This window comes from Coniophora puteana, assembly GCF_000271625.1.
Source record: "Coniophora puteana RWD-64-598 SS2 unplaced genomic scaffold CONPUscaffold_2, whole genome shotgun sequence".
NCBI lineage: Eukaryota > Fungi > Basidiomycota > Agaricomycetes > Boletales > Coniophoraceae > Coniophora > Coniophora puteana.
The window spans coordinates 684,342-697,790 of NW_006913054.1; the positions used below are offsets into that span (position 1 = coordinate 684,342).

The following is a 13,449-nucleotide window of genomic DNA, read 5'->3' on the forward strand; positions in this document are numbered from 1 at the left end:
ACATCGCCCAATGACTTGCATAGAATAGGATGACTTTTTATGTTCCGGATAGGCTTCGATATCAAATAACGAATAATTAAGCCTTTCCAATGGCTGAGTAGGCTTTGATTACATAATATATTTAGTGCTCGAAAAGGCCGCGAATGACGTCATCAGGTCAATGCCACCTTAGTACCTTCTCAATGCCTTCTCAGCGCCCGAATAGGAATTGACCAATCATCCTGTCAACATGATGAAAAGATAATCATTTTCAAGTTATTTTCAAGGGCGGAAAAGGCATTGAAATGGTATCTTTTTCAAATCCTATTCGCGGACTGAAAAGCGGTAGAGTCTAGTTACCATCCCAATCCCTCACTCAAACCCTACTCAGAATCGGAATATTTGCGTTTGTCTCTGGTGTGAAGGTGGACATATGCCTTAACCTATGGGGTCGTGCATGTCCAAGTCGGACCTGTATTATCCCGCTGGCACAGGGTCTCAAACCTCTACATTTCGTAGGGTTGACTCTTACCGATAACACTCCAGTTGCCATTGAGCACCAAACATTAAATCGTTGCTTCAAGCAGGAGATGCAAGCGGGAACAAGAGCGAATACAAGCAATAAAACCCAGGGCACTAAATAGAACAAGAAGGTACATCTAGCACTCGGTTGGTTCAAACGGATGTAGTAATAGGTGCTTTACTGCAACGGGTGTCAAATACCTCGCCAGTCGACCGGTCGAGGAAAAGCTACCGGGCTACAATACGAGCAGCGAATAATGTAAACAACCAAGTTAAAGCGAGATACAGACGTAAACCTCCAACAGAATCTCAAAACAACGCTGCGAAAACGGGGATGGAAGACACGGTACAATCCAGGAAACCTTTAGCACCATGCATACGAGCACCTTGGAAACTAGGGAGATCCCTACCTTGCAGCCCATGGCTATCAAATCTTCTATGCACTTTGCGCCTGCCTTTCATGATCCTCCTGCATGACGCGTCTGTCCCTCGCTTCCTTCTCCCTCGTCACCACCTTACTTACCCACTGTTTGACCTTGTTCACCAGCGGCACCACATCCTCGGACGCCGAAAAGCGGTTTCCCATAGTCTTGTCAAGAACAATTCGGTTGTTGACGTTGATCGTAAAGCGAGTCTTGGGGATGGCGAATGGCTCACCCTGCCCCTCGTTGATGATGATGAGGACATGAGTTGGAGCCGACCCATCGGCGTTGAGCTGGTACATGATGGTAGGGGAGAACCACCAGCTGTCGATGGCGCTGGGTACAGGTCCCTGGGGAGAGGCCTGTTCATAGACAGCCTGCATGATGGGGAGGACTGTGGACTCGAGAGGGTGTCTGTGTACTTCATATCCGTCGAACCACTCGTCGTCGGTCAGAGTGATGCTCTGCCAGGTGGACATGATGATTAAATAATGATGGCGAATGGGTACTTCAGAAGATCTCGAAGATGGATGTTGGTGTCATGGAGTGGTGAGGGCAAAACATCTGCGGTAGCCTGGTTTTATCTCATCACCGTGTTTGTCTGACCCAAAGGTTCCAGCCGCGTTTGCTTGGTCGAACAATAAAGAAAACGCGTGACGTAGTGCGTGCGGGAGCTGTGATTTTTATCCATAATGGGATCGGCAAGCGCCGTCGGCAATACCGGAGCTTGTGTTAAAACACGGCCCTCACGGGCATACCTGGATCCGAAGACCCTAGAATGTACCCTCCGTCATGTCAGTGTGGTTCTGGCATGTTTTCTTAGCTGCATAAAGTCTACGACGTCACATACCAATCCCATACCTAAGTTACCAGGAGTCCTCCATACCATTATAGAGTATGCAGCAAGTCTATGGCTCAGCAAACCAATTATTTTTATAAATAGAGAGCTCTAACGGTGTTGTATAAGTGGCATGCAGCGGTTTGGTGCGCAATCACTTAGTTCTGTCTTTAATGATCAAACTGCTAATAGCTATTGACAAGATAGCTGAATGCTAAGCGGAGATAACCATGAATCTGACAACCATCCTATCGAGACTCAAAAGGAAGGTCACTTCCTCACCTGAGCTGATGTCCCATTTGATGACGAGAGGTAACGGGAGAATAATGGCCAAGGGTTTAAAGAGGTCGGAACGACAGGTCGATGCGGAGCGAAGTCACAAACTCCATGCCTTGCCTGACATCCTGATGATTTCACCGATAAAAAAAAGTATCATCCTGCCAGGACACAAGTCACTGATTGCAGGGGATCATATAATAAGTAACATAAAGTAAGTACGAGAGAAGTGATCAAACACCAAAGACAAACGGTAGAGATAGGGGTTACTCAACAAAACAGGGTACGGAGCAATGACGGAAAAACGGGATGTGGACCGGGAAGAACGTAGGTTAGGCAAAACTTCTTCGTTATACCTGTCTCCCTTCGGATCTAGGAACCACAAAGTCGGTAGTTGACTCCGAGGAGGTGGAGCTGAGATTCCTGCTCCATTCTAGACACCCTATTACTTGCGAGTTGGTGAAAGGCTCGTCAAATGTTTGGGACGTTGAAGTAAAGCACCGTACCCCGGGCCCGTCTAATGGATGAATACACAAGCTCTGAGAGAGCTAAAATATCATTGGTATGGATGAAGGACTGTGGTAGAAAACGTAGTCATTGAATAAAGAACCCATGAGTTGATGTGCAGGCCAGCAAACAAGCATGCAGAACAAGTTTAGGCACGTTTTTCTTTTTGCTAAACTTCCAACCTCCTTCGGCATAACTATTTTCATCATTCATGCTCATCCATAGCCACCACAAAGCAGCAACAACAGGATGCTTAGATTCGGGTTCACCAAGGATCAAATCAAGCTGGGTGAAAAGAAAACTATGATAGACAAGGCTGGCCGGCGCCTTCGCTCTCGCCTCAGGTGTTGTTGCTGAGTACTCATCGCATTTGTGCATTGTCAGTACGTCGTACCTGAGTCATACCGTGTCAGACAGGCGAGCTCCCAACAAATCAACTTTACCCCTAGCCTCAGGCCAATTGCCGGGGTGACAGTGTACGCGGAGCTCGGTATCGGGATATTATTTTAACCCACATGAGCACAGTATCGTAGAAACACTGAAAGTAGATCACTATTGATGAACCGGAAAACGTTGTCACTGTTGAGTCAGGGGCGTAGGTGCCTTCTAAGCGCCTCGAGGAACATTCGGCTAGTATAGTAAATCGATAATATGACAAACATGCAGTGACGCCGCCGTCACAAAAGTATGAAGAACAGAATTGCATGAAATTCGTTTATATATTAAAACGCGTTGCGCCACCGACAATGCCCAATTGGCAGACCCTCTGAGGCTGGCGCCAACATTCAGGTATAAATGGGACGAAACAGCGCTTTGAGGCTGCGCGATACAGGAAACAAATAAGCATAAGTAGGATAGGTCAAGATTTTCAAAAACAAGGTACAGGTACACGCAAGAAAATTGACTTAAACAGTCTGATCGAATGATAGAGTTATTTTGTGCTAGTGTCAATATGTGGTGTTGGAATACGGTAGCATCCAGAGCAAATGAAGGGTAGCAAAAACGTGTGAGGATAAAGTGGCGGAAACAATATCATAGATGACCATTCTGATACTATAAGTGGAGTCAATCTGCTGTAGCATGGCCGTATTCTGCAGCATTTACAGGATGAGTGAGGATATCGAGAAGAGTTTCAGTCGGTGCAAACTCACAGGACCAGAGCCAATGGGATCAAGTCAACGCCATATTTCTAAGCATTTTCCCTCCTATCAATCTCTTCAAGAGCCCATTGGCAGAGATAATTGACGAGTAGCAATGTGTCAGCGGGGACACTTATGTGGAGGCCTGAATCCTGACTGAACCTATTCTTGACGCTTGGCTGTAGGAGATTGACTGTGAAGCGGGGATATCCAAATTGGCCACCTTCGCAGAAGTTGATGACGACCTGTTCTATGAATTCATGCTCCACGAGGTACCTGATAGACGGAAGATAGTAGGTTTGGTTCAGCGAAGGGGGAGGATTTAGGTTGAACTGGGTGTAAGTGCACTGCATGAGCTCGAAGACAGTGCCGTATGGGTAGCCAGGAGTGTCCATCTCAATGCTCATCCACATGGTGTTGACGAGGGGCATAGGAGAGAGAGGCTAAGGATACCGCTGCTCTTTTATCTGTCGCGAAGAATGACTCAGGATACTGTTCTAGGCCAACATTGGTGCTCTTCAACTCAAAATCAGAGTTATCATGGAGGGGTCTTGCGAATACTCTTGTCACAGACTGTCAGGGGGGGATTGCATCCGAGCTTTTCGACTGGGGATCTGCAAAGAACTTTCGGGATTGGGGGATCTGCGTTACCCCAGACGGCGTTAATGTCTCCAAACTTCGTGGGAAGCTGTGTGCCTGGAGCGTCCTGGATTCAGAGCACTTTAATCGGGATTACTAAAGGCTTATCTCTGATTTGCCACATCAATGAACTGGTTCATGAGTCAGCTCAAAACCGATCAACGCCCTGGGTTTGAGTCAAGTTCAAGCAGTGGAATTGGTGAAACGAAACCCAAAGCATAGAATTAAGACGGACACTACTCCAAGTACGGCAAATTGAACTTGAATTCAACGGAAAGTTGAGCGGGACAAATGAAAGGTGCATGGGGAAACCCAGAAATAAGCTAATATTTGTCGTTGCAGTTCGTCTTCTTTCACAGGGCTTCAGATCGTCACCACAAACCTCTTGACCGCAGCCATCGCACACGAACTTCAATGAAGATGCTAGTAGGAGCTATTTTATCCGCGTTCAATTGATAGCCAATGACTGGGCTATGCTACCACCTGTCAATCTTAAAAAAGGGAAGGAGGCCAGCTTGTATGTATATGGCCTGCATGATGGGGAGAACAGTGGAATCCAACCGGCATTTACAAATGATGTAGCCATCCAAAAAATCGTCGCCGTTAGTCTAGTAGATAGTGCGCCAGAATGGGGAGGACATTATCGCTGCTGGTAAGAGATGGATGAGAGGTGAGGAATTAGGAGAACATGGAGACCCCCTGGCGATTCGCCCGCGTGCGATCACAGCGGTGAACTTAGAGCACCGGTGGTAACCAACCATTAAATAGATCTCAAGAGCGAGCATAAAACTTTCAAACGTCAGAGCGATGAATCTGAGACACGCGTTGTTGTCACGTCATTGTCGTCACCTAAGATAGAAGAGGAGATGTGCATGAGTGTGCATGCGTGAGGCGATCAAGGGTTCCAATATGATTAATGATTTCACGTTCGACCTATCGGTCATTAATGAATATTGATCGAAGTGAAACATCCCACCCAGCTTGCTTGCTTGCTCTGGTGCACTGGTTCGCATCAAAAGTGCGACCAGCTCATAACTCGTGAGGTGAGCCTATACGGCAGAAAAGGGGCGACATAAATACAAGGGAAAGCAGCAAAATATGTTGCCAAGATAAAGGCAGGTAACATAAAAATGGATGGTAGCGGTACAATCAAGAAAAACTGCAAAGGCCATCAGTTAGCTATAACTACATGCAGTGAACAATAGTAGTCCTGTTGCGAAGACAAACTTACGGCATCATGAATGAAAACCCTTGGTTAGCGATTTCCCAGCGGCGTTGCTCGTGCTGCGTAGACTCCCAATCCATGGAGAAATCACAGGAGAGGCAGTAGTCAGGCGCACAGTTCGGACAGTATGACTCCCCATCGCACTCGTCGTTCTGGCACTGCTTGGCACAATCTGGGCAAACCTTGGTTGCTTCGCAGCCAGCGCACTCGACGCCAACTTCCTTCCAGCAGCTCTCACAGAACCGGGCTTCACAATCCTCGCAAGTGCGCGTCAGTGCGTCTGGGTGCGTCATCTTCTCAGCCTCGGTGATGCAGTCGTCGCAAGGCGGAGTGTTACCGCAGTTTCTGCATGACTGGACTCGGACCTTCTTGCATGTTGCGGACTGACCGCACGAGCACTTCTTGCAGCGCGGGCAGACGGAGGAGTGCTTGGAATGCTTCGGAAAGCACGTGTCACAGACCCATATCCTCCCGCACTCGCACGTCTCGCCACCGTCGGGAGAACAATCATCGCAGATGATAACTTTTGCGTTTGCCTGAGCTAGGGAAATGTTTGGAGGAGCAGTCCTCGACCAGCATGTTTCAGACGAGCAAGGAGTCAGGAGTTCTTGTCCCTCCCGTATACACGCATCACAACCAATGACTTTGGGGGGATGCTGTCGAGTGATCTGGGATGAGGACCGGCCCGAGCGTTTCCCCAGCGGCTTGCCGAGGCACCATCGAAAGCCAATGGGCGCACGGAACCATTGTTTGCATTCGGGACATGTCGTCAAATTGGAGCTCGTCTCTAAGCAAGGATGACATAGAGATGTCGAGCGGGTGGGATGAGTTTCGATGGCGAATATACGCCGTGCCTGACAAGAGGGGCTGCAGCAAGATATCGCCTTGCAGTCTTCACACTGGACGATGGCGGACGAGCAGAGGGGACACTGAACGACATCTCGTAGTGTGTCGTCCTCCAGGAGGCTATGGGTGAATAGGCGATGGTTAAATTCCTACCATTGACAGCGAAGGTTAATCAATAACCCAGCGCAGATCAATACTGGGATGAATAGATGACTCACCTGCATCCTCCTCAAGCGGTCTTCGAGTGCCTTCAACATTTGCCCACTCAGCCTCTGTCCACTTGGGAGTGCCACCGTGACGCTGCTTGCGATCTCCCTCGGTCTCTTCTTGTTCGCAATATCGTCACAAACCCACTGCCTGACCTTGTTCAAGCGGGGTGCTATCTCTCCAGGGATCTCGATGTATCTATTTGACTTCCTGTCTTTGACTGAGAGTCTGTCGAGGTTGATGGTGAAATGGGTGTTCATTTTCGGCTGATCCGGTTCACCCTCGCGAACGTTGATGATTACGATAGTTGGTGCTGACCCGTCCGCATTCAGTTGATAACCAATGGACGGAGAATGCCACCAGTGGTCAATGGTATCAGGAGGTGATAAACCAGCACTGCGATAAGTACTCTGCATAATCTCAAGCATATCTGACTCCAGTGGGTGGGGAGAAAGCCCATCAAAGACTATGTTCTCCCAGGTGGGCATTGCGACAAGCCTTGGACTAGGACAAAAGCAAGTGAAGAGGGGTGAAGAGGGATGCTCAGGAGAGGCGCTGGCTCCTGTGAGTCACCCGCACCATCCCGCTGATAAATTAGGCAATGGGCAAAATGTTTGTTGGCAAGATCCATTGCATTGGCCCGTCGCGGTGGTGCAGGGGGGATCCGGGACAGGAGGATGGCGAAAGAGAATATCGGTATCAGTGTGTGACAAGAGAATATTGATATTCTGCGTCACATCGCTCCGGAGTCCGAATACCGAACAGAACTCCTTGTCACGTGACCATCGCGCAGCTCGCTCCGACCACGCGTCTGGTTGGCTTTTTGGACTCTCCTTTCCCACCTCTCGTGATAACGCTTCTCACCTTGAGTGAAGGATCCCAGCTACCCTCAAATTAGTCTCACAATCTACTCGTGTCTTATTTCGCAAAGCCTAGCAAAGTTTCAACTCATCATGCTCGCCGTCGTTACCACCGACGGCTTCGCTCTCGCAGACCACAGTGCCATCAAGCGAACTCCTGGTTCAATCCCGGTAAAACAATCCTTAGTGCAAGCCTGTCCGTCAGCTGCGTGGATCTCCGGAACAACATCCCTATACTTCGCCGCAGGCAAAGCACTACTAACCTACCGACCTTCAAGCAATCTCCGCACACAAGAAGTCCACGTAGCAGAGAGCGACATCTCATCTTTTGTCACCCATGGACATACCGCTATTTACGCAACGGACAGCAAGATCCATGTTCTCGAAGAAGGAACAATTTCTCGGACCTTCGATTCGCAGAAATCCCCCATCACCTCCCTTTCCCTCTGTCTTGATGGCTCACGCCTCGCATCGGCGTCCTCGTCATCCTGCGTACAAGTGCACTCAATGACCTCGTCCTCCACCTCGGTTACTACCTTGCGAGGCATCCCCGCTGCATCCGAAATCATTATCGCGTTCCACGCCCATGACCGGAAACGCCTCATCGTCGGGGCTGGTCGGCAAGTCCTTGTGTTCGATGTCACACATCCCTCAAAACCCTCCAAAATCGTCTCGCTTGGGGACGAGACGTCGGGGGCTATCGTTGGCGTAGCGTGTAGCCCTTTCAGCAAGACTTTGATCGCCGCCGCGACGTCGTCAGGAGAGGTGGGGCTCATCGACTTGGACAAGGAGAAAGGGTGAGTGGTATTCCTGCTAATTTCTGGTCTTCTGGGTTTTGTTCTAATATGTTATAGATTATTCAAGAGCCTATTCCTTGATACCAAGATCACGGCGCTTGCATTTACTCCTGAAGGAGGTGGAATATATTTTGGGACGGAAGATGGCAAGGTACTCTACGTTGACCTCCGCGCGCTGGATAAGACACCCATATGCAACGTCGTTGGGGACGGTACCTCACCCATAGTATACCTCTGTGCTCAGGTATGTAAAGCTCTCCTTTTCAATATTCACCTACGCTGACTCGGGATATATCATTTTTAGAAAAAGTCTGATATGCCTGCCTCGGAGAAAAAGTCAAAACTATCATCGTCTTCAACGGCCTCTGTCACATCCTCTCGTGCTTCTGTAGCAAGTGCCCACTCTCAAGATGCAGTGTCGGCGGCGAAAGCACGAATTGCCGAGAAGAAGGCAGCAATCAGCTCGAAGACATCCTCGCGCAACCCCCTGTCAACCATCCCGCAGAACCAAGCCGCAGATCGAGCGAACAATGATACTATCCGCCAGCCGCTCTCCATCACTCGCACTGATTCCATATCTGGGCATCTCGCTGCTCTACGCCGGAGGCCAAGTTCGTCAGCCCACTCAGTGGCTTCGTCCAGCCGAGTATCGTCAGGCAGTGGCGATCCTGGTCCATCACGGCCTTCATCGGCAATGTCACGACCTGCATCGGTACTATCGCGACCTCACTCCGTCGCGTCAACGCAGGCACTTGAAGACATTGAACCGGACTTGCCGGATCCGCCGTCAGAGCCGGCTACGCCAATGGCGAAGAGGAGGAGCACTCGCGCTATGAGCGACCTTGGTCTGGGGACGCCGAGTAGACCTGCGCGTGCATCTAGCCGTGCAGGGTCGGACCCTGTCGACGCCGGCCAGGATAAAGGGAAGAGAAGGGCAAACGCGAAGGAGGAGAAGAAGACTCGGTTCACGACGCAGGGGCAACAGCTGGATGCGGATGCAGACGAGGTCTTCAGCCCGCCCGCTCGTTCGCGGACGTCGTCATCTACAGGGCAAGAACAACGCGAACGCGAGCTCGCCCTGCAGATATCGCCGCGAAAACCCGCAGCCACCGCATCCTCCGTGGATTGCATGCCCTCACCTCTCCGACAACCATCGTCCGCGCTGCCCACCAACGCACAGGACTTCATCCGCGGCGTGATGCAAGACGCGCTGCTCGACTTCCGACAGGAGTCTCACGCGGAGATGATGGGCTTGCATCTGGACATGATGCGCATGGGCCGGGACCTGCGCCGCGCCATCGATGCGAATGTGCATGCGGAGCTGGAGGCGCTGCGCGAGGAGAACCGCAGGCTGAGGGCGGAGAACGAACTGTTGAAGAAGGGGAGGGTGATGACGATGTAAACTGTGATTTTTAGTATGATTTATCTTGATCTTCGATCTCTTAGTCAGAGTTATTTATATGCTATGTGTTTTTGGATGTTATAATTACTGGATTTCGAGTTACAGCTCGTTACCGTTCTACGTGTCAATTAGACCACTGTTACATGTATAGGTGAATATCAAGATATACTCGCTCAAACATCTAGCTATAGGTTCTTTCACTATGGGGATGTCTACATCAATCCTAAGCTGCTAGCGCCTTTTTCATGCATGATCAGTTACCACCGTCCCATTCATACCACCTTTCCTTCAAGTCTCGCATCATTTGTGTTTCAGCCCACGATTTGCTGTGTCGCATGATTGGAACCGCAAATTTCTTTTCAATCGCCTTCTTCCGTTTCATGCCTCGTTTTGGAGCTAGAACAGAGTCACGGTATCCGATGAACTCTATGCATGACAGTTGGCATTTTGAGCGAAGCAGAAAGTTATCCAATTCCCACGTGGATTCGGGAAAGACAAGAGCCAGTTCAGTCAGAGAGGAACGCAAAAATATGCAGGTGTTAGACCAGCTGAGCTCGAGGGCCACACGTCTGAGCCGTGAGTGGGAGAGGTCGCTAAGATTATCTTTGATTGGCCCTTTGAAGAAGAGATCGGTGAGGTTGGGATGGTTCGATAGTAACAAGCTCATATCCGTAATCCACATGGTGCTGAGAATGAGGACTTTCAGACTGGGAACAGAGAACACAAGTGATCGATCAATGCGAGACACGTTCAGCTGAAGGTGTGTGAGCTTGGCCCAGTCTTCGGACAGAGCCTCAGACTTCACATCCTTTATATAGCATCGGCGAAGATTGAGCCTTTCCAACTTGCTGAAGCGTGCCAACAATCCGGATATATTGGCGTAATTGAAGTAAGAAGGATCTTTGTTCTCGCTGGTGCACACGGTGTATACGTCCAGCCCTTTGCATCTGGCCTCGAAAGCAGATAAACGTCCATCGCTGCATTTCTGGATGAAGCGATGATAGGGTTTATGAAGACCGATAGTTATGTATGGCGAGATGTTCGCAGTTCGCGACAACATCGCGAGTGGCCCTGGCATATCGTCAATTATCTTCGATTTACAAAGATGGATGGGGGTCCATAGCCGAGGCGTGCGCAAGGCGATGTCTCGCCAGCGTTGACAGACTTGTGCCGGACTGAAAGCTTCCTGAGAGGTCCTAGGTACGGCATCACAGCGAGCATCTCCGTCTTTAGAGGTACGATAGAGCGGCCTGGCCAGGATGAATATCTCAGCCAGGATTTCTACGGGAAGACGTCCAACAGCGGATACAAGTCGCCTGGAGGCGGCCCTAGAGTGTTCAAGTTTCTTCTTGAAAAAGGTCAAAGTTGAGATTCCGAACTCCAAGTCATGTATCATACTAGATGTATCGGAGATGAAGTTGTGTATGCAGGCGCTTTCTTCATCGGAAATCACGATGCGGTTGGTGTTTTCGAAAGAGACAAATGTTTTGGTTTTGATAGTATGCTAGCACAGAATTAGCTGGCTGAACAGTTCTACCACTGCGTAGTACGCACTTTAATCTTCCTTTCAAGTACTGAAAGCTGTAAACCGCCCCAAGATTTTTGATGTAAGGCAATTGCATTTTTTGTTGCGTTCAGCTAGACGCACCGTCGGAGACAGTTCCTTGAAGACAATGGGACATTGTTCATACTTTACGTCAATGCCACTATGGTAGCGTTTCGTAGCCTACACTTGTTAAGAATGGCCCTTAGGATACGAAGTGAACATGGGGAGGCATACGTTGCATTCGGCCATTTGCATGATGCAGTAATGGTGGTAATGGTATACCTGCAGTGCTCGGATCGTCACAAATTCATTTGGCGTGCTCCGTAGTCCTATTGCGTGAACGTTTAGAGTGAGCCAGATGCGGTAAGATACTGAGCTTTCTGATGAGGGATTTCAACGTACACCGCCAAGGAAGAATCACCTCAGGATGAGGTGTCGAAGATGCGAGGATCGGGTGGAGCAGGGTGTAGATGACTGTGACGCGTTCAAGTTGGCGCGTCGCGTCAGGTCAGAACGCGAGAAGTGGGGTTTCACCGAGAGAAGTCTCAGACTCCAAACCAGTCGGTCAGACGGGATGACGCGGCGCCGGAGTTGCCTTTTTTGGAACTTGTTCCAAAGTCATTCGTCTGACCGACTGGTTTGGAGTTTGGCCAGACGACTGACCTTGGAACAAGTTCCAAAAAATGCAATCACCGCGCCGAGTCAGCCCGTCTGACCGGCTGGTTAGGAGCCAGTCCCGGATTCCCGGCGCGAGCCGGAATTCCACCTGTCCGGTCCCACGGGGCACCTGTACATGTGTGCCCTCTCGATCAATCATTGGATCTCTAGTGGCGAACCGTACTCCAGGGTAGGCTGGAGTGAGCTACTTGGGGCTCACCTGCAATGCGCTTAATCTGCGCAACGTACTGGGTGGACTTCCTCGCGAAGAGATTCGGGTCTCAGTCGCCCAATTCCATCTATGACTATGCTACTGGCGGTAACAATGCAAACGATATGAAGGTCAGACCTTCAGATCCAAAGCTGGCTCACGTTTAACTCAATCTCGAGTACGGACTGGATACCTTGGAATGACGATGACACATTGTTCGGTACGTTTCCTAACCTTGATTTCGCTATTCCGCTATATGACCATCGACTATGTAGTGACGTTGATAGGGGCTAGCGGCACGGTGCAAGCCTTCTGAAGACACAATCTCGTTAGGGTCATGCAAATATATGTCAATCATTCCTAACAGGGTGGAAAGTGACTTTGGATTTTTCACAAAAAGCCTATACCAAGAGTCCCTTTACAACAATCGCTCACCTGCTTCCGAGTTATTCGGCAACTTGAGCCAAGCACAGGAGGCCCTATCCACGGTAAGTGAACCATTGGTTAATGACCCTCTCAAGGATGGCCTCTCTGCGTTTGACTTCAGCGACAAGGACACGGACCGAGTTGGCGTCATCCTGTCTCATGACATGCACCCGACAAGCAAGGTGCATTGACTTACTGCCGATGAAATTTTTGCATTTTCAGGTTTCAAACTGCGGGAGCAAGGTTCATTGAACGTCAACCTCGCCCCAGAAGGGCCGATGGGTACCCAATCACCATCTAGCTTCAATGTCATGGTCTCAAATACCCACTTACCGTGTTATTTCATTTGCAAACGCGAAGCGTTGTTCGCTAATACAGTTGACGCTGTTGCTATCACGGGCTTCGTCACTCGGTAATGTATTCTGGACTACACCATCTGGCCTTCACTTCTCGTGTCATCTCCATGTCGCACCAATGCCCCGCGTACTCAACCTTCGGAATTGTGAGTGTCTTGCAGATGCTGTCACCGATCGTACGCCAGTGAACTTCACGGCGGTCCCTTTTTTGCTTGATGGATTCAGCGAAAAAAAGGCTTTTCAAGTCCGCTGTCTTGCTGTCGGCTATGACTTCCTCTTTGCTGAACACGGCATCAATGAAACCAAGGCCCCGGAGCTGGCAGTTAGACCGAAGCACAAGGTCTGTAAGGTGTCCTTCTGCTGTTTCATCGATAGGCATCGCAAGTTCTATGAGAGAAGGGAGCGTAGCCACTGCCAAGAATCTGGGACCGTAGCTCGAGTACCGACTGGCATGTAAGCCTACAGTTTCAAGTCGCTGGTGAGTAAAAGGTTGAGATTCCGGAAGCATAGAACCGGAGAGGAAGAAGGCGGTGAGGTTCGGAAGGTCTGAAAGTAGATGTGCTGGATCGGAGCGCATGTTGGTGTATGCTTCGA

General features: G+C 49.8%; 4 protein-coding genes across 4 annotated transcripts; 1 reads left to right on the forward strand and 3 right to left on the reverse strand.

The window, feature by feature from the left end:
* Window positions 1–638: 638 nt before the first annotated feature.
* Window positions 639–1,402, reverse strand: CONPUDRAFT_69801 (uncharacterized protein; the record flags this gene model as incomplete). The annotated part of the gene is made up of 2 exons (XM_007765969.1): window positions 639–737; window positions 1,025–1,402. 2 exons carry the CDS (start codon window positions 1,400–1,402, stop codon window positions 639–641), a joined length of 477 nt encoding a protein of 158 aa, XP_007764159.1.
* A 2,331-nt stretch (window positions 1,403–3,733) lies between these two features.
* CONPUDRAFT_149673 (uncharacterized protein) lies at window positions 3,734–4,114 on the reverse strand (the record flags this gene model as incomplete). Its single annotated transcript, XM_007766303.1, has 1 exon — window positions 3,734–4,114. One exon carries the CDS (start codon window positions 4,112–4,114, stop codon window positions 3,734–3,736), a length of 381 nt encoding a protein of 126 aa, XP_007764493.1.
* A 1,357-nt stretch (window positions 4,115–5,471) lies between these two features.
* Window positions 5,472–7,088, reverse strand: CONPUDRAFT_69802 (uncharacterized protein; the record flags this gene model as incomplete). Its single annotated transcript, XM_007765970.1, has 3 exons — window positions 5,472–5,481; window positions 5,554–6,542; window positions 6,612–7,088. 3 exons carry the CDS (start codon window positions 7,086–7,088, stop codon window positions 5,472–5,474), a joined length of 1,476 nt encoding a protein of 491 aa, XP_007764160.1.
* A 465-nt stretch (window positions 7,089–7,553) lies between these two features.
* On the forward strand, window positions 7,554–9,709 carry CONPUDRAFT_162136 (WD40 repeat-like protein; the record flags this gene model as incomplete). Its single annotated transcript, XM_007766304.1, has 3 exons — window positions 7,554–8,257; window positions 8,315–8,501; window positions 8,562–9,709. 3 exons carry the CDS (start codon window positions 7,554–7,556, stop codon window positions 9,657–9,659), a joined length of 1,989 nt encoding a protein of 662 aa, XP_007764494.1. The 3' UTR covers window positions 9,660–9,709.
* Window positions 9,710–13,449: the final 3,740 nt, after the last annotated feature.